General features: G+C 41.7%; 1 protein-coding gene across 4 annotated transcripts in view; it reads left to right on the forward strand.

Moving 5' to 3' along the window:
• ANXA3 (annexin A3) overlaps positions 1-24515 on the forward strand; it is a 58550-nt gene that overhangs the window by 15747 nt on the left and 18288 nt on the right. For 2 of the 4 annotated variants that reach the window (XM_079920860.1, XM_079920859.1), the window contains 5 exons: positions 10361-10448; positions 11678-11820; positions 14516-14612; positions 17224-17337; positions 21106-21196. In XM_079920860.1, coding sequence (XP_079776986.1) covers positions 10413-10448; positions 11678-11820; positions 14516-14612; positions 17224-17337; positions 21106-21196 — 481 coding nt within the window. In that variant the 5' untranslated portion in view covers positions 10361-10412. The remainder of the gene's footprint in view (positions 1-10360; positions 10449-11677; positions 11821-14515; positions 14613-17223; positions 17338-21105; positions 21197-24515) is intronic. The other 2 variants (XM_079920862.1, XM_079920861.1) reach the window with 1 other exon arrangement.

A 24515-nucleotide genomic window follows, 5' to 3' on the forward strand; every position in this document is an offset into this window, starting at 1 on the left:
ATTGCTTGAGGTGCAAGGTTAGGTTGTTTATTCGAGATGTTTCCTGCTTCTTAAGGTGGGCTTGTATTGCTATAAACTTCCCCCTTAGAACTGCTTTTGCTGCATCCCATAGGTTTTGGGTCGTTGTGTCTCCATTGTCATTTGTTTCTAGGTATTTTTTTATTTCCTCTTTGATTTCTTCAGTGATCACTTCATTATTAAGTAGTGTATTGTTTAGCCTCCATGTGTTTGTATTTTTTACAGATCTTTTCCTGTAATTGATATCTAGTCTCATGGCATTGTGGTCAGAAAAGATGCTTGATAAAATTTCAATTTTCTTAAATTTACCAAGGCTTGATTTGTGACCCAAGATATGATCTATCCTGGAGAATGTTCCATGAGCACTTGAGAGAAATGTGTATTCTGTTGTTTTTGGATGGAGTGTCCTATAAATATCAATTAAGTCCATCTTGTTTAATGTATCATTTAAAGCTTGTGTTTCCTTATTTATTTTCATTTTGGATGATCTGTCCATGGGTGGAAGTGGGGTGTTAAAGTCCCCTACTATGAATGTGTTACTGTCGATTTCCCCTTTTATGGCTGTTAGTATTTGCCTTATGTATTGAGGTGCTCCTATGTTGGGTGCATAAATATTTACAATTGGTATATCTTCTTCTTGGATCGATCCCTTGATCATTATGTAGTGTCCTTCTTTGTGTTTTTTAATAGTCCTTATTCCGACCATGCAAATTTAAACCGCGTATGGAGAAGGCACCTGTGTTACATGCATGTGGATGTGCTGAACTTCTTCTGTGGTCTCCCTCCTGTCTACTGCATCTCAGGACTGGATGATCTGGCGTATAACTATTTTCATGGAAATGGACTTTTCACATCCCAAGCAGTATAGGCATCATGCCCGATTAGGTACTTTCGACATGATCGTAACTTCCTATTTGGTGTGTGTTTCAAACCACGGTTCCTGAAGCTTCTTTAGGTAAATACTGGCACTCAGAGAGTTTCACAAGTGGTCCTCTGCAGGAAGTTAATGAAAAACAGGTTAGACCTGGGTTTCAAATCAAAACATTTAGAGCTTTGTTTTAGGACAAACCCTGGAAAGAAATACCATACAATCTGAGTGAAAAGAGAGAGGCTTCCTGGGAATGAACATTAAAGGGCTGCTCTTTGCCACTCCCTGACCCAAGCTTAACCACCAAGGAGGGAGGGTCCCTCTTTTATATTTAATTATAATAAAAAGTGTAATTTGACAGTCTAACTTGTTGCTGTTGAAAACGTTTTAGATTGAGAGCAAGGAATGTGAAGAGGAGAAGGTATCATTTGACTCTCTTGAAAGTCTATTTTTGTTTTTTTTTGGTGGATGCAAAGCAGTTAGAAAAAATAAGTATTTTAGAGTACTGAGAAATAAGATTAATACAGAGGTCTCACATGAATTAAGAGAGTCAAAAGGGTAGAAAATTCTCAAGTCTGCCCCTTCCTCGATTCTCAGATCTTTGCTCCTTTCATCTTCAACTATTTGTGTTTGATTAAATACCACGCCTAGGTTCTGGAGGCATGTTTAAATAAGAGTAGTGACAGTCTCATGTGAACAGGATTTACAAAAGGTGAAGAGTGCATTTGTCAGATTTTTGAGATATGGCATGGAGCTCTGAAAAGTCTGGTAATGGCATTTGAGAATTATCAAAGAAAACAAGACCCAGAACAAGAAAGCATTTTGTACTCATTTATTCATGCAGCAAATATTTACTAAGCATCTACTATGTGCCAGATACTCTTTTAGGCTCAGAGGATACAGCAGGGAAAGAGAAATAAAAAAGCGTGGAGCTTACATGCCTCTGATTTTATTAGGGAAGAGAGCTAATAAAGAAATAAGTGTATAGTATATTAAGTCAGTTTTCAGTACGCTGGAGAAGGGCAGAGGTGGAGAATGAGAGTGATAGGGTACATTATTTTCTGCTCAGATATGTGAGCAGAAGTCAACATGGAGTGAGGGAGTGAGCTGGGAAGATATTTGGGGGAAGACCATCCAGGCAGAGGGAACAGCAGGTATAAAGCCTTGAGGCAGAAGAGCAATGAGAAAACCCCAGTGAAGTGATAGGAGGGGGACAAGGAGATTTGGGGGAGCATTATAATTATCTTCTTTTGTTACTTCAGGGTCCTCCAAGGGCCACAAAGAATCCCTCTAGTCCTGACAGCCTTTGCATGAACTGTAGGAGTTTCCACTGTCTAGGTTTACTTTGCATTAGGAAATATTTTAAAATCTGTAGCAACTTGTTGTTAGGATTAACAACAAACATACTCATACGAAATCCATGAAACGGTGCATTTTAACATCATACCACGTGAGCATTAATGACTTGGGTCATCGATGCAAGAAATCTTCTTCCCAGGATGTTACAAACAGTAAATGTTCCTGATCTTAGCCCCTCTCAGGTGGATCCGTATTCCCATAGAAGTGAAGTGGGAGGAGAGGGAGTGTCCCCACTGTACTCCCCAAATCCTGCCAAGCCAGTCACCATTCCCCAGCCAAGAAGATGTGATGAAGCCAGATTTCTCACTTCAGTGAGCCAAGTTCCCTGTATCTTCCACAGTTAGAGTGAAGGTCCCTTAAATGCAGGTGTCTCCCCGGTAAGATGAAGTTAGAGATGCACAGAGCTGAGGCAAGAATAGTCTTCAACTCTCTGTGGCCCTTGGCCGAGAGGAGAATTTGGTCATGAAGGCTTAGCTAAGTTAAGCTCCTGACTTTGATTGTGGTACAAAAAAATAATTCTCAGACACTGGTGCTCTATGACTCAAAAGAAGATGAATACAGCTTATTTATAATCTGCCGCAAACAAATAATGAAAATGATTCTGAGAAAGAAGTTTGTGTTGATGAAGTCTTTTCAGGGGCCCAGTGTTTCAAGCTCAATCCAGATAGTTGGGTTTGCTGCCTTTGACAGAGAAATGCTGAGTGCTTGGAGAGACAGGAAGGAAGATACAATGGAATCATTAGAAACATCCCAGGTGCACCAGGCATCCATCTGGGCTTGTGGAACCAGATTGAAAGACTTAGCATAGCTTGTGGTGCTGAAAGAGGTCATTTTATGTAGTCTGGACATCTTCCAAATCTCCCAAGATACAATGATCACTTTGATTTCTAGACTATCAATATTTGAAGGAAGCAACCTCATCAGACAGCCAATTGTCTAGTGTAGACCTCGGAGAAAGCCCACACCTTGGGATATCATTGTCTTGCTTCCATCTACTTCCATCAGACTCACTCACAGTTATTAAGCCCCTAGCTGGAGACTGAACACTGGGCTAGGAGCTGGGTGTACTGTGAGTAAAACAAAAGGTCTCTGCCCTCTGGAACTTTAATTTAGAGGAGGTGGAGACACAGATATAAACAGAGATATTGAGGAATGCTGAGTGCCCTAAGGGGGAAAGGGTGCTGAGACAGAATAACAGGAGAGGACCCTGTTAAGTCAGGGTCAAGTGGCCCCGGGCAGACCTGTCAGAGAAGATGGCCCTTAATCAGAAGACTGAAGGTAGGAAAACATTCCAGCTAGAGGGAACAGCACAGACAAAGGCATGAAGATGAGAAAGAGATCACAGTAGATGAGCTGGAGTTTTGGAGAGCTGAAGTGGGATGGGCAAAGGGGAGAGTTGGCTCCAGGTGAGGGTGACAAGGAAGGTTGGACCAGATGTTGCAGGGCTGCGTGGACAGGGCAAGGAGTTTGGACTTTATTGAATATCCAATGGGAGGTCAGAGAAGGGTGTCCAGTAGGAGAATGCCATGACCTGACTTAGATCTTTCACAGATCCCTGGGCTGCTAGAAGATGTGGGAAATGGCTAGAGGTAGGCATAGAAGGACGCAGGAAGGGAGACTAGGGCAGATGTCCATGTCCAGGGGAGCAATGATGGTGACTTGGATGACAGGAGTGCCAAAGAAGGTGGGGAGAAGTGCACAGGAGATTCTTTTTTTTGAAGTAGTCTCATCAGGTCTTGCAGATGATTGCATTTGGATGGAAAGAGAAGGAATTGAAGGAGACCCCCAGGTTTCTGGTGATTGGTGGTGCCATTTAAAGGGATTGAAGAAGAAGAGCAAACTGGGGACGAGCACAGACAGTGGAGCCAGATTGCCTGGGTTCAAATCCTGGCTGTGCCACAGGCAAGTTATGTGACTATCAGCAAGTCTTTTAACTCTCGGCGCCTCAGTCTTCTCCCCTGTAAGATGGGATCATAATAGGATGGGTTCTGAGGGTTAAATGAGCAAATATGTATAAAGCACAAGTAAGTACCATGTAACTGATACATGGTAGAAGAAATAATTTTGAAAGGAAATAATGAGTTGATACGTCAGATATAACCAGTGTTCAAAATAGAAGTCTGGGCTGTGAATACAGCTGTGGGAGTTGTCTGCATATAGAAGGGGAAGTGGCAGAAATAACCCACAGCAGGAGTAGAGGGAAAGAAAAGAGAAAGAGACTTTCCATTTTAGAACCTACTTTATAGATGTCAGCCAAAGGGGAGGAGCCAACAAAGGAGAGGCCCAGGAGAGGTCTGCCTGGGTTAACCCTGAGTGACACATACTTCTAAGGAATCTGGGTTTCTCCTTATTATAATCTGTGTTTCATAGAAACACAACATACATCGCTTGTTTGTCCCCATCTTCCCTAATTTCTGAATCATATTCGTCTTTCTACTCCAGCTCAACACCCTCAGTCTCAACACTGGAATGTTATCACATTCCAGTGCTCTGGCTCTGGGACTCCCCTGATGAAATCAGAACAGGAAAAGTTGGCAAGTGTGGGTATTTTCTCCTTTGAGTGAGCACAGGAAGAAATGCAGACATCTCCCTTGAACCTCTTAGATGATGCAGACAAAACCATAATGGCATTCTTGCTCCTGTCAGGCATCCCTGAGGCTGCCAGTCCCTGCTGTCCCCACGCCCTGCTTCTCTTTACCGGCCCCAGGTGGAGAGCGAGCCTGCAGTGGTGATGGGAGCCTTCTGTCTGCAGTGATCACTGCCAGCCTGAGGGAAAAGAAAACGACGCTACCCTTTGCCCTGTAGGACCTGAGTGGTTACCAAGCCTTTTCTCTGGCTTCTTCCCTGCTGTATGGTTTCCTGGGGCTGCTGTAACAAAGTACCACAAACTGGGTGGTTTAAAACCAGAGAAATTTATTGTCTCACTGTTCTGGGTGCTAGAAACCTGAAATCAAGGTGTTGGCAGGCCATGTTCCCTCTGAAACCTGTAGGGGATCCTTGCTCACCCCTTCCAGCTTCTGATTCTCTGGCAATCTTCAGTGCTTCTTTGAGGCTGCACAACTCCAATCTTTGTTTTCACCTTCCCTTCACAATTTCCCTGTATATCTCTGTCTTAGTAGACATGGCTGTCTACTAAGGACACCAATCATATTGGATTAGGGGCCCATCCTTAGTTAAGACCTCATCTTAACTAATTATATTTGCCAAAACCTTATATCCAAATAGGTCATATTCTGAAGTACTGTGGGTTAACTTCAACATTTCTTGAGGGGGAGGGGTGGGCACAATTCAACCCATGCCACCTGCCTCACTTGACCATATTTCATTTCAGGACCTTTTAGAGTAGACTTTCTTTGATTTTGAAAACCACTTTTTCTTGGAAAATTGAATAAGTTTTATATTTTCCAAGTTTTGATCCTTTTATTTATTTATTTATTTTAGGCGACTCCATTTTTCCTTTTATCCTAAATCCTCATGACCCAGCAGACTGTTTTGACACTGAGCAGAGAGTGATCATTTCTCCCTGGCTCTTCGAGAGTTCCTAAGTCCTGAAGGTTTATATGAGGCTCTGATTTGAAAGCTTAACTTTGGGACATGGCCTTTCCAGGGCTTTAGGAAGTGATACGGGATTTGGCTTTGCCTCGCCTTCGAAACGTACCTGCAGCAGCTGCTATTCTTGCTCTGGAGTGTTTGGCTTTAAATATGTTCCTCGTCAGCAGGATTGGCACCCTGTGTTTTTCTCTTTCATCCATTCTTCTGAATATAAATGTTTGACTTCTTGCAAACGCAGTGCGCTTTCATGAAGAAATAGAGACGACTGACTTTCCAGAGTCAAGGACAGACTGGCGTCTCTCAGGGGTAGCGGCAGACAGCTCCCCAGGCCTGGCTTGGCCACACCAGTGGCTTCAAGGTGTCATGGGCTATGACTGACATCTGAAGGATAGTTTTAGAGGGTCAGGGAAAGTTAAATAGGCATGAAGAAGAAAGGTGCATCCTAGCCTAGTCATTAGGAGCAAAGACTGACCAGTTGCCGCCTGTGAGAACTTGAGTGACAGCTTAGTCGTCATCTGCAAATAGGATTCATTATATCTGCTTTATCAGTTCACTGTGAGGACTGAATGAGCTAATGCAGGAAACGTGCTTAGCAAATAGTGAGTAGCAGCAATTGTTATTAATATAAAGAGCTCCTGTTGTTTCCCCCCTTTATTTGGACATTCCTTGCGGTAAATTTATTTTCCAACTGGTTTCAGGATCCTGTTCCCTTTGGGGGCATCTGAAGGTCAGGTTTGAGAGAAGAAAAGCAACTAAATGTGTTTAAGGGATGTGGATGGAAATCTGATCAAACATGATTAAAAATAAAAAGATTTTGCCAAGTATTGGGCTTCCCTGGTGGCGCAGTGGTTGAGAGTCCGCCTGCCAATGCAGGGAACACGGGTTCGTGCCCCGGTCCGGGAAGATCCCACATGCTGCGGAGGGGCTGGGCCCGTGAGCCATGGCCGCTGAGCCTGTGCGTCCGGAGCCTGTGCTCCCCAACGGGAGAGGCCACAACAGTGAGAGGCCCGCGGACCGCAAAAAAAAAAAAAAAAAAAGACTTTGCCAAGTATTCATGTGATGTCCTGCACTAGCGCTGACACTTTGTTAGGGTAGTAGGGTTCATAGAAATAAACTAAGTCAAGTATTGATTAGTAATTTAAATGTCAAAGAATTAAGCCTGCAATGGAGCAGGCGTTGCAAGCAGTTTGGTTTGGCTGTAAAAATGCCAACATTCCTGAAACAATGAGCTCATCATCAAATTCTTATTCCACGCCCACAAAAGAATCTATGACTTGTTTGCTCGATTTTGTTTTGGTTTTCTGGGCAGCTAAGAACGAAATAGGGCAGTGATTCTCAAACACGTTAGTGCGTTGGAATCCTCTGGAGGGCTTGTGTAAACCCGGATCCTGAATCTTAGCCCCAGAGTTGTTGATACAGTAAGACTGTGGTGGGGCCTGAGAATTTGCTTTCTAATAAGTTCCCCGGCAATGCTGACGCTGCTGATCCAGGAACCACACTTTTGAGAACCACTAATATGGAATTTCCTGAGGCCTTATGATGTGGTGGAGACCTCAAGGCATTTTAGTTACAAGGAAGTGGGTTCAAATTCTGGGGCTGTACTTAGTAGCAGAGTTATGTCAAGCAAATAATCTCTCTGAGATCCAGTTTCTCCCTTTTTTTTTTTTTTGTTTTTTTTGCGGTACGCGGGCCTCTCACTGTTGTGGCCTCTCCCGTTGGGGAGCACAGGCTCCAGACATGTAGGCTCAGCGGCCATGGCTCACGGGCCCAGCCGCTCAGCGGCATGTGGGATCTTCCCGGACTGGGGCACGAACCTGTGTCCCCTGCATTGGCAGGCGGACTCTCAACCACTGCACCACCAGGGAAGCCTGTCTTCCATTTTTAAATGGAAATAATAAAATCCCCCTCTTTAAGGTCATGGTAACAGTTGAATAAGATGTCTGTGAAGCACCTTGTTCACTGCGTGACATGTATTACTTTAAAAGATTCCATTAATTTCTTTTACTGTAAGATTTTTTTCATAAGTCATATATTTATTTCTGAATGTTTTGGGCAATGAAGTCTATCAAATGAATATACTGCTCATTTAAATAACTGAAACACTTTGAAAGATTTCACTAAGATTCCATTTCAGAAGCCCTGTGCCATTTTTCACACAGGGGTGTGTGTGTATGTGTGTAGTTTTTTTTCCTTTTAATCAAACAAGTAGTTCCTCCCCGTTAAATTCTTACTAGGTAGCAAGTTGCATAATGAATTGGGAATTTCATCCTTCTCTAGTTTTGTACATTGGAATTTCGGCATATTTTGATGTATAGGTAGCAGAGGGCAGTGAAAAGGTCACAGCTAGAATGGAAACCCTGAGTTTTCATAATTCATGGATAATTAGAGTCTGACTACAGTTTTGTCTTTTGTATGCAAAAGCAGCCATGGGAATATCTCCATGGCACAGAAGCACCAGGGAAGCTTCTAAAACATGTGCAGTCTGACACCTCATTTTTAAAGACCATGGTTCCATGTGTCTAGGGCAGGGCCTGGTCATATGCATTTTAATCAACAAAAAATCAATCAACCGATCTAAGAAAGAAATGGAAAATTTTATTCGAGCCCAACTGAGGCTTATGACCCAGGAAGAGCCTCTCAGAAAGCTCGGAGAGCTGTTCCACCCTCTAGAAGTCAAAGCACAGTTGTGTAAGTTTTTTGAGACAGAGGGCTGTCCATTAAATGATGTATTATTGACAGTTCACACAATCCAGATCTGCAAGGACAAAGGGGTAGGTCGTGATCAAGAAGGAATGTTATCTTTTAAGGAGTTGTCTTGTTGGTGCTGCGAGAATGTTGCTGTTTATGGCTGAGCAGGTATTCCTGCCAATGGGGGAGGTTTGGTCAATGCAGAATGCAGATATACAGTGCACCGTAGAGGGGAGAGAGGAGGCCAAAGAGCAGAAAAAAATGTTTATGTTTAAATTTTTCTTGTCTTGCCATAAAATATGAATTTTATTTCACAAAAGGGTCAACCCAGGTGGTACCAAGACTACGTTTTAAGACAGACTAGGAATGGGCTGCAATGTTCAGAACTGCTTTTAAATTCTGCTGCTTAACTAGCTATGTGGACTTGAGCAAATTCTCCAGTCTCCTTCAATCTTGGTGTCTTATACGTGACATGGATCATTCTTACTCATTCATCGGTGCCGTTGTGCAGGTGATAGTTAATGTATAAAAGGTGCCACAGTGCTGGGCACAAAGCACTCAAATGCTCCAATATTGTGATGGTTCTTCTAAAATGCCAGACAGGGAAAGTGGACAGATAAGATAAACACGAAAGTTCATAAATGAATAGAACTGAAATGAAGCCAGTTGGCTGTGTGAATCCATAAAATATTTATTAAGCCTTGAAGAAAGAGAATTCTCCAAAGATCATGTTGAAGTGACTGATTTCTTACAGGTGGTTTAGATCAGGCACATTTACAATTAGTTCCTAACTTGTTATAATTACTTTTTTGGAATCAAAACTTTATTTTGGGTACTTTAAGGTGAAACAGTGTTGGAATGTACTGAAATAAATTGTTCAATCCAATCTATTGAATCAACAGACTATCATTTTTTACTGTGCCAAAACATTAATTTTCCATTCACTTTAATGTGACAAGATAATGTCCTTTCATGAAAATATTAAACACTTCAGGAGAGCCTAAATGAAGCCATATTAACATAAGACAACAGAGCCAATATTACTCAGTAATAGGATAGAAACATCAGTTAGAAAGAAAACATTGTCACTGTAAAGACAGACTTTTATTCAGAGTTAGGAAGTACCATATAAGTACATGTTTACTTGGATTTTTCTCAATTTCTCTTAAGCAGTTTTAAGATATTTTATTCCTTCTGTAGGATGGTCTTTCTCAGCTTACTGACAAGTTTCTAGTTTATGTGCTTAAAATTAGTATCATGGCATTTTTTACTTCCATGCTATTCTTGAAGACCTATGTCAGTGGAGCTTTCAGAAGGGAATTTATCTGCCACAATTGTACATCCATTAAACAAAGCTTAAGAACAGACAGTCCTAATGGGGTTTTCATTTATGGATCCTTTGGTGTAGGTTTTCCCAAGGACAATGGTGAACATTAATTAAAACATCTTGAAGTCTATAAACTGCAGTTACTTCTAGGTGAGATACAGTGAAGAGCTTTGAAGTATCACTTGAAAAAAGAAGATGTAGGAAATTTCCACTTTCTCACTGCTTTCATGCAGATATCACTTTAAAGCAAATATTCTTCAGAATCACCGTGATTAACCCAATTCACTGCTCTAGAGAATGAATGTTTTATATTTTCAATTTGTTACACAAGAGAAGAAAAGGAGAGGTCTTACTATAAATGTGGTAGCTGTCATATTGCCTGCATATCTGGGGTGGGGAGACTCTCTTGAACCACTCCTGAAGTGATAAGAAGGTGTGCAAATTATGGGTTTGTTGTGCGTTTCCAGTAGGCATATGGGAATATGCGTATGTAACATAAGTAAAGATGTCACTTTGGACTAGTGGGACTGTCAGATATTTTCTTCTAGGTTGGACACCAAGGGACCATGAGAGATTATCCCAGCTTTAGCGCATCAGGGGATGCTGAAGCGATTCATAAGGCAATCAGAGGAATTGGTGAGTGATGCTTTACAATTCCTTTTTTATTGTTGAAGCACATCAGGAAGTTAAAGCTAAAAGTGCATGGGTTCAGGTTGCCCAAGTTGCCTTACTCAATTAGAGAAATTATAAGGTACTTTAAAAAAATTGTGAAATAATGCGGCGAAGTATAGGGAACCCAGTTTTATTATATCTTAATATTTGCCATGTTTACTTAATATTAAACACTACCATGACCATCACTGCTACCAACAACCATCATCATCATCATCATCACCATAAATCATTATAGATACAGTCCCTGACGATCCTGCCTGGATCTCATTCCCACCTCATTCCCTAGAGATAAACAGCATTCTAAATTAGAATTTATTCCCACGAAACTTTTAATTCTGTACTCCATATGTATGTACCTATTGTTGTGCATGGGCACAAACAGTATAACTTGAAATCCTACCTTATGTTTTCTTCTGCAACTTGTTTTTTTGTCCCTTAACATTACGTTTTTGAGATTTATCCATGTTGATATGTTTAGCTCTAGTTGATTAATTTTTAACTGCGGAATAGTTTATTATCACATCGTAAGATGGGAATAGTGAGTGAACACTTAAGTTGCCTACAGTGCTTTTCTATTACAATATAAAAATATTGCATTGAATAGTCATGCTTATGTCTTGTGCACATTTGCTAGCACCTCTCCAGAATATAATGGTTGAAATGTCTGGGTTGAAGGTAATGTTCATCTCCAGATTAACTAGAAATTTTGCCACACTGCTCTCTCAAATAAATATGCAAATTAGTATTCCTGCCAGCAATATATGAGACTTCCTCTTTCTCCGTATTCTCATCGGTACTTGCGGCAGTCATCCTATTCAGTTTTTCCAACTGAGTGGATCTAAAATTGTACCTCATTCTGTATTTGTTTCCTTCCTCCTCCCCATCCCCCATTATTGATGCAGTTAAGCATCCTCTCTTGTTTATTTTCTTCTTTTTCCATGAATTACACCTCCATATCTTTTATCCATTTTTCAGTTGGGTTGTCTTCTTTGTGCTTGGCAAGAAAAAATTTTTACTTTTCAATTTAAAATTTATTTTTTAAAATAAATTCTGGATACAAAACTTTTTTAAAAAATTACAAGCTATGAAAATACCTTCTCCAAGAATGTAATTTTCTTTTTCTTTTTCTTTTTTTTTTTTGCCATACGCGGGCTTCTCACTGTTGTGGCCTCTCCCGTTGCGGAGCACAGGCTCCGGACGCGCAGGCTCAGCGGCCATGGCTCACGGGCCCAGCCGCTCCACGGCATGTGGGATCTTCCCGGACCGGAGCACGAACCCGTGTCCCCTGCATCGGCAGGTGGACGGCAGGTGGACTCTCAACCACTGCACCACCAGGGAAGACCTGTAATTTTCTTTTAATATTGGCTACAGTAACTTTTATCGCATAGAAGTTTTAAATTTTAGTGAAATTAAGTTTACCAATATTTTTTGTAGTGATTTGTACTTATTGTGTCTTTTCTAGATGAGCTCATAAAGATATCCTCCTGTATTTTCTCCCCAAAATTTTACAATCTTATTTTTCCCACTGAGATCTTTAATCTGCCTGGAATTAATGTTTGTGAATGGCATTTAAATCTAATTTTATTTTATCTCAAGTGGCTATGTAATTGTCCCAGTGCAATCAATTGAAGAGTTCATCCTTGCCACACTGATTTGTAATGCCACTGCTCTCCTATAAGTTTTGCTATTTTTCTGCTCTCTGTTACATTCCATTGGTCTGTTTGCCTCTCACTATCTCAATATAACATTGTCATAATTACTATTATGACTATTACATAATTATTATTATTTTATAATGACACTTAGTGTCTAGTAAGGCAAGAGATTTTCTTGGCTTTGCCCTGTCCTATGAATTTGAGGGTCAGTTTGTAAAGTTCCATGAATTATACTATTAAGGTTCATAATAGTAATTATACTATTACTATCAGTGTAATATTATTGTATTTCTGCCTGTTTAGGTTTTTTTTTATTGCTATTTTTAAATGAAAGTTATTTCTTTCTCTCCCTCTTTGATTGCCTATTTAAACACAGGGTTGAATAGACTTTTCCATGAAGTTAATGTCAATTTGAATGAATTAGTGGTCTTTAAATTCTATCGCTTGTCTTTCTTCCTTAACATTATGTTTCTTCACTAATTTACACATTTTGATTGGCAGGCCCGCTTTGAGAAGGAGGTTTTTGTTTGTAAGCACTACTCCCAACACCAAAACCAGGCGTCATGGTGGCATTTGCCTTAGGGACGTGTCAGATCCAGCCTCTGAACCATGAGACATCTTGGTTTAATTTCTGGTCTTGAGCATGTAGCACGTGCAGAAATAAGAGAGGAGAAATTGCCTGGCGTACAACCTACATGTAACTGTGGGTAGTTAGTTATGTCTGGAGTCTAGTGGCAAAGGGTATAGAGATGCAGAGAAGGGGGTAGGAAATTAGAATATGAGGTGGGAGCTAGGTCCTAATTAATTGGTGCACAAGCTAAGGGGCTTAAACTTCATCCCGAAGGTTACGGAGAATCATTAGAATTTCAAAAAAGGAACTGACATGATCTGCTGCATTAAAAAAATTTACTTAGAAAAAAAATTTACTTAGGCAGTAATATACAGTATAAATTATAAGGGGGTCAAGTTAGGAGGCTGTTGAAGTTTCTAGGTAAAATATGATGAGTGCACCGTGGCAGAGAAGAGGACAAATCCAAGAGATGCAGGTGATTGTTACAATGTAAAAAGTAAGGAAAAGAAAGGAGTATAACTCCCAGGATCTTTGGTTGGATGACTGCATCTGTAGTGGTGTCATTGGTGAGGGAACATAGGATGAAAGACAAGTTAGAGAAGAAATAGAATGAATCCAACCTGGAGCAGCTGAGTTTGAGATACTTGTAGTTGGAGGTGTCTAGTCGTGCACCAACTCAGATACCTTTATAGGTCCAAGTTGATAATCAGACTCACAGGGCACAATGAGGGTTAATCTAACTCTGTTTACTTAACTATGCAGAAGAATACAAGACCAAAGACCCCGTGGGGCAACATCTGTCACTAGGAGTCCCAGCAGCTAATCAAGTACACCGTTTCCTTTGCCCCGTCATTCATGTAGAGTGTGTACCACTGCCGTGGGTGTAAGGTGTGTGTGGGTCACCTCAACACAGGGAAGTTGAGCCTTGAATTCCAGTGGATCTTTTAGACCATTCTAGTCATGCAGGCCCAAGACAGAAGCCAGCTCACAGCCCCCAACCCAGGGGCAGTCCTCTACCACAAAGGAGCAGACACAACTTCTCACATTATCTTAATACTATAATTACCAAAAAAATAGTGATCTGGAGGTTGTTTTCAGGCAGGCCAGCATCAGCCCTTTACTTGTACTTACAACATGTGGTTAAGTATATGGGTCTGAAATGCCTGAAAGAGGTATGGACCACTGGTAGAAATAGATGTTCTGGATTAAGAGATTTGGGTTCAGATTCTTGCTGTGCCACTTAAAAGCTGCCTGACTTTGGCAAGCGAGGTAAGTTTTCTAAATGTTAGTGTCTTTATCTTTAGAACAGCTTAATCATACCTACTGCCCAGGGCCCTGTGAATATTAACTATGACAATGAATAAAAGGTGCCTAGTGTGTGGTAGGTTCTTGATAAATGTCAGTTCCTTTTTTTCTAGAGGAACAAAAATGACTTTTTACATCAAATATGGAGATAGAAAGATAAAAGGGGATAAGACAGTAACTGGACCTCAGAAGGATGAAAAAACCTACTTCCAAAGCAGTATGTTCTTTGTGCCACTTCTCTGTCTGATACACGGATAGGAATATTTGGGCAATGATGGTTTTCTTCCCCCTAAACTATCCAAATAAAGTTCATTTTCTTTTCCAAAAGCCAAGCAATCAAAGAAATAACGATGCCAACCTGGGAAGACCTGGAAATTAAAAATTAAAATGCCTTCCTCTCTGCATTTGTTTCAGACCCTGAATCATTTTTCTTTTGTTCACCACAGGTATTAAGCATATTTGAGTTGATGGTGAATACCATTATTTTCGTTTCACGTAGGAACCGATGAGAAAGCGCTCATTAGCATTCTGACTGAGAGGTCGAACGAACAGCGGCAGCTGATTGCTAAGGAATACCAAGCAGCATATGGAAGGGTAAGATTTCATTAACGTAACAGGCAGTAAAGGCCTCATCACTAATGGACCAAGGCTGCTGCCATATGATTATGCCCACGGATCTTTTGTTTCAGGCCACGTGTAACAGAAAGTCCCCTATGTATCTGGTCAACAGCCTGGAATAGGAGTCCTGGTCTTTTCCCTGAACTGTCTGAGTGGCCTTGGACATGTTATTTGATCTTTCTGGGCCGCAGTTATCTTCACCTGTTGAATAAGGAGAGTTGCCTTGGATCAGTGGCTATAAACCGGGAAGGATTTTGCTTCCCAGGGGATATTTGACAATGTCTCCAGACATTTGGATTGTCACAACTGGGGGGGGGGGGCGGGATGTTTCTGGTATCTCGTGGGCAGAGGTCAGGGACGCTGCTAAACATCCTACAGTGCGCAAGACAGTCGCCCACAATAAAGAATTATCTGATCAATTACCTGATAAATCCTGTCTTAGATGATCTTTAATTTCTTTCCCAACTTTAATATGTTTATGTAATTATAGACTTTTTTTTTTTAAATTTGTTCGGCAGATGAATATTTCTTCAGTACCAGAAACTATACAAGAACTATTCAAGAACATTTTGTGTGTCTTTTCCAAGCAGTTTATTTGTTCAATAATAAACTACTGTGTGTCAGGAGTGGGGTACTACTCTATGTCAGGAGATATTCTAGACATTGGAGATTCACTGGAATAAAAAGCAGAGCCTCCTCTCTTTAATGGACCTAACATTCTATTAGAAAAATAATAAATATATAAATAAAACAAATTCAGATATTGGTAGGTGCTATGAAAGTATTAAAATGGATGATATGCTAGAGCATGACTGGTGAATGGCTCCTTTAGATCATGTGGTGAAGAAACGTCAGTGACAGGTTGTTACCTTACTCTCAATGAAGACTAAACAATAATCAGGCTTCTGCTCTGCTCGATCCGGGGAAGAGCATTTCAGACAGAATGTCCAGCAAATGCAAAAGCCCTGAGGCCAAAACAAGCTGGGAGTACTTAAGAAACAGGAAGAGTTCTAGTATGGCAGGAGTATAGACAGTAAAGGGTGACGGAAGGAAGAGATGAGGTTGAAGAGAGGCTTAGAACATGCCGGACCTTGGGGTCTCGGTGCAGAGTTTAGATTTTATTCTAAGAACAATAGGGAACAATTGGAGGTTTGTAAGAAAGGAAATACTGTAACCTAATTTATATTTTTGAAGGTTATTTTAGCTTCTGTGGCTGATGAACTGTGTAGGGGAAAGGGTGGAAACACAAACCAGTCAGGCTATTGGGTCCAGAACTGAGAGTGTGTAGTGACCATCCAAGGCAGCTGAGGCATCACCTGTCAGTTCTCTGAGCCCCTGAGCTCCATTAAGACACCCTTCTCTGTGTTCCCTTTATTAGATACTTAACATATTATGTGGAAATTTAACTTTGACTATTTCCATTTTTCTCATTAGGAAGTAATGTCCTAGGGGTAAGGATTGTGTCTGACTCACCAATTAAGTGCCTAACACAGAGCAGGCGCCCCGTAAACTTTTGTCAACTTAACTGAATTGCCAAGCTTCTGGACTGTACTCATGTACAGGGATTGTGAGTGATCCATTGGCCTTTCAGGATTTCCAAAATATGGAGGAAGGATGGAGCTGAAGGGTGACAACCATGTCTCACAGTGGGACAGAATGAGAGCATGTGAAGTAAGATTCAGTTGGAAAGTCTTGGGTTGAGGGCAGATAGGGGTGGAATTTAGCATTTGGAGAGGAAACACCCCATGATGACTACAGTGGCTCTGCTCCATCCCATTTGTTTTGGCAGGAGCATGCCCCTGCTGGGCCCCCAAGTGTCATGGAAGATGTTGGTTTGTACCCACATTGTCATAGCAGTCTGGGAGGCTTCCAGCCTCTGTTTCAGGGCTGAAAATTAATGAAGAGCAGGAAATATAATTATTCAATAACACTCCTTTGGATATTAAAAATGGAAACCATGTTACCTGCCTTCAAGCAGGGGAGATGGCCCGTACTTATGTAATGTATGAAAACACTGCTGAAGGACAGCATCAATAAGTAAGGTCCCCCTATTACCACATTTTGGGTTTCCCCTGTTGTTGTTGCCAGAAAACTGCTTTTGATGCTTCCTAGTTCCATGCTCTTACCAGAGGCAAATGACCAAGCACTGTCTTCCCTCCCCTTTTCCCTTCAAAACTCTTTGGCAGTTGCCGAGAAGCAAGGCTGGATTAGAGCACCTCCCAGTGAAGCTGGGTGTGAATTACAGGGTTCCTCCTCCCCTTCCTCTTCCCTCACCCCAACCCAAGCATTGAGAGCATCAAGGGCCTGGGAAATGCATTTTAATACACAGTTCCTATCTGTGGCCCTCAGAGAACCTTCTTCACTGGCTTCCCTTCAGAAAACCGTCTATAAAACAGAACATTTTGGAAGTGATCATAAAATGCAGACTAATATCCATAGAAATATTTTCACCATTTCTGTTTATCTCCTGTGGATGGGCATGTTTTTGTCTGAATTCATACATTCGTGTTTGTCTTTCACTAGGTGACTTTGGAGGAAGAGAAAGGAGAAGTATTTCATACTTTTCTCTTCGGGTTTTTAATTTTAGGAACTGAAAGATGAGTTGAAGGGTGATCTCTCTGGCCACTTCAAGTGTCTCATGGTGGCCCTCGTGACCCCACCGGCAGTGTTTGATGCGAAACAGCTGAAGAAATCCATGAAGGTATGAGACCTACACAAGCTGTTTCTGCCCAGCACTTGATTATCAGAAAGAGTGACTTTCTTCTGGTGCACACTTGAGATATGGGTGTAAAGGTGATGGATTTGGAGATTCTGTGCTCTCCAATTAGTAGAACGGCCCTGAAATGGGAAGCAGTTGTGGAACCTTAAGCCCACATGTTCCTGGCCTGAAAGGATATGGTCAGAGCCTAATTTTGTTTGTTTTTTTTGACCTGAGGTGTCAAATTCTTTATTTTGTTGTTATTGAGTCAATGGCACCATCATTAACCCCATTGTTTAGGTCAAAAACCTAGAACTATCCTTGATCCCTTGCCTTCTCTCACACTTCAAAGCTCCCAAATCTATCAACAAGCCCATTACCTCCACTCCATAATCCATCAGAAATGTGTGCATGTCCCTCCTTCCAGATCCATTGCTTTCATTCTCGTTCAACCACTATCATCTCTTGACTGGACCATGTCAGTATCCCCGGAACTGGTCCCTTTGCCTCTATTTTTGCTCTCCTCAAATCCATTCACCACAGAATAGCCAAAATTATTTGTATAAAGTTACTTTTAGAATCAGATTATACTATTCACCTGCATAAATCTCCAATAGTTTTGACTACTGAACATCCAAACTCCTTATCATGACCTTCATCACCCAACAGAGTCTGGCTCCTGTCTATCTCTACGGCTTTTTAAAATTCTATCTGTATCAGTCAGGCTTCCCCAGAGAAGCAGAACCAGTAGGCAGGAGGTATAGAGTAAGAGACTGATTGCAAGGAATTGGTTACACGATTATCCAGCTTGCTAGGCAAATCTGAAATCTGTAGGGCAGGCTGTTAGGAAGGGCAGGCTGGAACTCTTAGCACAAGCTGGAGCTCCTACCCACAGGTAGAATGTCTGCTTTTTCAGAGAAGCCTCAGCTCTGCTCTTAATTAAGGCTTTTTGACTGAATTAGGCTCACGTAGAATATCTAAGGTACTCACCCTTACTTAAAGTCAATTGATAATGGACTTTAGCTACAAAATACCTTCAGAGAAACACTGGATTACTGTTTGATTGAATGACTGAGGACTGTAGCCTGGCCAGATTGACACATAAAGATGATCGTCACACCCTCTCCTCCACTGCCGGCCACCCCAATTCAGTGCTGTAGCTGTACTGGCCTTCTCGCTGCTCCTTGGACATTCTCAGCTTATTCCTATCTTGAGGTCTTTATATGTGACATTCTTTCCCTCAGGAATGATTTTCTTCCAGATATTTTCTAGTAATTCACTCAGTTTAATTTTTTAAATTGCTATCTATTACTATCTAAAATTATCTTGTTAATTTTTTGGTATTCTACATATTGATATTTTACGTATTTGGTGTTTTGTTGATTTACGTGGTTTTTTTTTCAATCCAATTAAAAGGCAGACCTCCATCATATCAGGGAACCTCATCCCTCGAGGAACCTCCTCTCTTCCTAGAGGAAAGCCTGCAATGAGATAGGTGCTCAACATACTTGTTGACAGGAAGGAGGGAAAGGAAGGAGTCCAGGTCTGAAGCAAGGCTCTGCCTTCCCATCAGAGTTATTTTCTTTTCTGTGGAAGAGGTGTGGGCACCCAAGAAGCAGATGGCAAGATGGAATTAAATGTACAAGAGATTTATTGGGGGAAATCCTTGTGAAGGATAAAGAAGAGACAGAGCAGGGTAGGTGGGGTGAAACTTCTGACTGCAATACAGGTCTGACACCTGTGAAAGGAGAGAGGGACAGAAGGAGGCTCAGCTAGGAAGAGCCTCAGTCTGTAGTGCTGCTGTAAGAAAGCCACGGCAAGCTGATGGGGAGCCCCTGAGCCAAGTGTGCCCTTTGGAGGGTCCTACATGGGGCAGGAATGGCCCAGCTCCAGTTCCCCTTCCATGCGCAGTCATGGCTGAGAGCAGCCTGGAGAGAGCATGACCTTAGTGTGAGCTGTGTGACAGAACCAAAGGTGTGGCAGTTGGAGGCTGCCAACTAACTACATTCTTGGCAGTATATTCTCTAGACATGAAATCTCAGCAGTGCATTTCTATGGCTGCCACATGGGGGACAGTTTAGTAGGTGAAATGATAAGAGTTAGATTCGCCAGCAAGGATTAGAAATGTTTCCCTTCTATGCAAAAGAATTCCAAAGGAAGCAACCCAGAGCTGGGTATCATGGAACCATCATTATCAGACCTTCAGTCTTGAGGTTCTGCCATCTTCAGCCTGTAGATTCCGCTTCTTGGCTAGATGGCAGCTCAGCATCCAGCCATTATATCTTTATTGCCGTCAACTGGAAAGAGTAAGAGACAAAGACGTGTTCATCCTTTCTCTTTAAGGACTCTCTGAAATTGGACGTGATGCTTCACATATATTCCGTCGATCAGAATTTAGTTATATGGATAAACCTAGCTCTAAGGGAAGCTGAAAAATATGGTCTTTATTTGCTTAGCTTTGTGCTAAGTTAAAAAACGGGGGTTCTATGACTAATCAAGGAAGATAAAAGAGATACTGGATCTTCGCAGTTTTGCCCTAAACCTAAAACTGCTCTAAAATAAATCAGGGAAAAAAAAAATAATAATAAAATAAAATAAATCAAATCAGGAGCTTGGGATTAACATACACACATTACAATATAAAGATAGATAACCAGCAAGGACCCGCTCTATAACACAGGGAACTCTACTCAATAATCTATGATAACCTATATGAGAAAAGAATCTGATAAAGAATGAATATATGTTTATGTATAACTGAATCACTTTGCTGTACACCTGAAACTAACACAACATTGTAAATCAGCTATACTCCAATAAAATTTTAAAGAACAACCAAAAAACCCAAAAAAAGTTTATTTAAAAATAAGTAACTAACAGGCTTCCCTGGTGGCGCAGTGGTTGAGAGTCCGCCTGCCGATTCAGGGGACACGGGTTCGTGCCCCGGTCCGGGAAGATCCCACATGCCGTGGAGCAGCTGGGCCCGTGAGCCATGGCCGCTGGGCCTGCGCGTCCGGAGCCTGTGCTCCGCAACGGGAGAGGCCACGACAGTGAGAGGCCCGTGTACTGCAAAAAAAAAAAAGAAAAAAAAAAGTAACTAACAAAATAAATAAATAAATAATTTGAAAAGGAGAGCTATTGAAGGGAACTAGGAATCTGTCACAGAGGGACAGAATTTAGCCTCTTTTCTTGTGCTACTTTGGCCTTATTTGGTCAAGTCCTAATGTAAATGGCTTCTGTTGAAGTCTCAGTGTGATTCAGTGACCTCAGTATAAACCAAGACTCAGGAAACACTAGTCCCCAAACCAACTAGGCTCATGACATACATTACTGAGGCTTTAAAAATCTCCCTGAATGAAGAGGACGATCCATGCTGACCAACCAGGTGCATTGGTACAAGTATGGTCTCATTCAAAAGAATTGCAGAGCCCTTTCTAAATACAATGACGTATGTGAATGCTCACTTTTGGTACTGAATGACATAGGCTTTCCCTTTATACTATTTCTTCCTGGAATTATTCAAAGGAGTTTTATACTAGAGTAGGACATTTTCTTTAGAAGCTTAATATCAATTAACTTCAGATGATTCATGTTATTTTAATACTAAAATATATGGAAAATTAGAAAACCCCTTTAGAGCAATAGAGGACCTTATGTTGATTGACTAAAAACTGTTCTTTTCACCTGTAGAAAACAAGATGTTAAGACCGCAATGCATGAAACTAGGGGTTTTTTTTGTGTTCTAAAAATAGATTTCCTTTTTCTTCTTAGGGCACGGGAACAAATGAAGATGCACTGATTGAAATCTTAACCACCAGGACAAGCAGGCAGATGAAGGAGATTGGCCAAGCCTACTATACAGGTGATCTTATTTTCTGCCCACCTTTCCCCCTGTTCACACCTATAGGAGCCAATGCTGCTTTTCCCAGAAACCCACCAATCTTTCTTCACAAGTGGTTTTGAGGGAAGCAAGACTGTAAAAAGGAAGATACATTCTAAAATGGGCTAAGGACTGTGGATTTTTGAAGAAAATTTTAATATGATCTGAGCTGGGAACTGCTACATAACAATGGCATTAATGCTTTGCATTTGTAACATTACAGCTATAGTGGATTTCACTCTCAGCAATCACTGCTTAATTGAATCAACCATTTTCATCAATGTAAGACACTCAAATCATTGTATATTCATATTATGTGTTAAAAACCGCTCATGATTTCTGGTGTGGGAAATTAGATGAACCGTTTAGAGGATGTGCTGAGCATGTGGCTTCAGTATCATTAGCTAAAGCCCTAATAGTCTGTTAGCTGTGTAAAAAGTGGAAAGCCCCTGCAATGCAATTCGGACACTAACAGCTCACGGTTAGGGTGACTTCACGGGTTAAGGGCACAGTCCCCACAGAACCACTCTGACTTCAGACACCAGCCACAAGCTCAGGTGTTCCCAGGCCACATGCGCTTCTGACCAAACGGCGACAGATTCTTACTACCCCCTCAGGTTCAGTAACTCACTAGAGTGGCTCACAGAACTCAAGCAAGCTCTATACTTACAATTATGGTTTTCTATAAAGAATGTTAATCAAGACTGGTGGAGTGAGGAGATGCATAGGGAAAAGTCTGGGAGGGTCCTGCCGTGTCTTCAGGGTGCATCCCCCTCCCAGCCCAGCCATGTCTCACTGCCAACCAGGGAAGCTCCCTTGATCTGTGGTGTCCAGGGTTTTTAGTGGGGTTTTATTACACAGGCATGATTGACTCCATCACTGGCCGTGTGACTGAACTCCATCTTTAGTCCCCTCCTCCCGCTAGACGTCAGGCTGATATCATGTGGCTTAAAGCCTTAACCCTTTAGTCGCATTGGTTGGTCTTTCTGGTGTGACCAAGCTCCATCCGGAGTCATCTTGTTAGCATAAACTCAGGTGTGGTTCAGGGGACCCTCCACGAATAACAATGAAATTCTTATTATTGGGGAAATTGTAAGTATTTAGAAGTTACCTCCCAGGAGTAAGGGACAAAGACCAGCCCAATTCTTATTAAACAACCGCTCCCTGTCACCACCTCCAAGTACCTTAAGGGAGCCATGGTTTCTATGTTTTTGTATCAGGGTGGTCAGCTGTGTATTAGGAAACTTCTGCGGTAGGAAAGGTACAAAAAAATGGATATACCGGCCCCCGGTGGGTGTTAAAGAGGTTACTTTGAGAAATTCCCATTAGAAAGTAAATACCTCAATGATAGGTAAGTGCCTGTTTTATTGTTGGTATGCCAATGAGGTCTAGTCAGAAAAACAGAAATGCACTAGGTATTTTAACAGAGTGAATTTAATGTAGAGAATTGCTTAAGTACCTTTTTGGAGGACTGAAAAAGCAAAACGGAAACACAGCTCAGAGGTATAATCCTCAAGGCTGGGACGACAAAGGAAGAGATTGGGATTTTCAGAAGCTAGAAGCTCAGAGGAGGGCATCAGTTTCCGGTGTTGGTACTTCAGCGGCTCAGAGGAGAGGCCCTAGGAATTGGAGTTCAGATCTCTGTGAAGGGGAAGGGTCTCCATCTAGCTGGAGCTAGTACCTCCAAGGGCATGTAAGCAGGTGACTTGTTCTAGGAGCCTGGAGCCAACTGCTGCTGTCAGGGTGAAAGCCTGTCACTGGGTTGACACTGAGGTGAATCACAAGCCAATAATAGCATGTCCTTCCTTCCTCTTCCTGCCTTCCATCTCATCTCCCTCTGCTCCCCCCATTGGTGGAAACTGACAGGGAGGTGGAGGATGGGGGATAAAAGAGAAATGTTATTTGCAGAGTCCCAACCCCAGCTCCACAAAGCAAGGTATAGAAGGGCAAATTTGGGGTAGATGAGATAATTGCTTAATAATGGGCACAAATGGGTACGTTGTAGGTGTTTAACATATTTGGTTCCCGCAGTTCAACAAGATGTACATGTAAAAAAATCATCAGATCCAGGGGCTCTACCCCCAGATGCTATGTTACTTCCTTGTGTTTCTTAGAAGAGTTACCGCTCCATGAGTTGACTGGCCCCAAGATTCTCCCTGGAGTTCAGCATTTATGTACAAACAACCCTAGGATGTAAGCTCTATGAAGGGGGCGATTTTTGTCTGTTTTGCTCACTGCTGTATCTCCAGTGCCCAGAACAGTGGGGGATAAATTCAAATATTCGTTGAATGAATATCCTTAAGATTGAGACCTGGGATTTTAAGAGGCCAGTGAATGTCTTAGCATTTAGGACTGTTGTTTTGCAAATGTGACAAGTGGTCATTGTTCAGAGTTACCAGATGCTCTGGTATCTGTGTGAGTTAAGTTCTCTAAGGCTACAAGGAATTGAACTGCATCTAGGTTCCCTTGGTAAGTAGGGATTCATGATACACAAGAAGTAAAAGAAAGAAATAGTCTCAATCAGGTATAGCCAAGCTGTACAGAGATTCAGGACACAGCTAGGGACTCAGCTGTCTAGTCACTCCCTCAGCATCAGACATCCATTGCTCCCTGTGCACATTTTCATCCTAGTAACTCTTTGCCCTGCCTTTCTGCCTCTACTGTTCTTGACACCACCAAGAAACTTCTCTTCCCTTACCACATGACGTTTGTCTACTCAAGGTTTCTATCTGCCCATGGTTTCTGGCTGTTATTCTTGACTTGTGTTTTGTGCCTTATTTCTGGGGGCCTTTCCACTTCTTTGTCACTCTTGTTAAAAAATTCTGTACATCTCACTCCCTAAGAGAAGATTCAATGGGCTCAGAAAGGCACTGTCTAGTAGAGAGCCTTCTTTTGGGCAAAGTTCTCCCACCAGGTCACCTTGTAGACAGCTGGCCACTTATAGTCAGATGCCAGCCCTGGTGCAGTCAACTGTAGCAAGAGTGATGGCATCATGTAATGTGCAGTGGTGACCCATGCATTAGAAATCCATCAGAGGACCTATCAACTTGGCTCTCATAAAAGGACCAGGCATACTGAGTGGCTCACACACTACAATGATACAATAGCACCTAAATGAATAGAAAGCTAAATTCTGAACTCTTTGCAGTATTCTAAAGTTAATGGTGCATGAGAGAACATTGAATCAGGATCAAGAATTCTAAGTTCAGCTTCTGCACTATTAAAACATTGTATCTGTTTTTCTGTACCCTACTGTGTCTCAAAATGCATAAGGTAGTTTTCAACTTGCATCAAAATAATT

This window comes from Stenella coeruleoalba, assembly GCF_951394435.1.
Source record: "Stenella coeruleoalba genome assembly, chromosome: 4".
Taxonomy (NCBI): domain Eukaryota; kingdom Metazoa; phylum Chordata; class Mammalia; order Artiodactyla; family Delphinidae; genus Stenella; species Stenella coeruleoalba.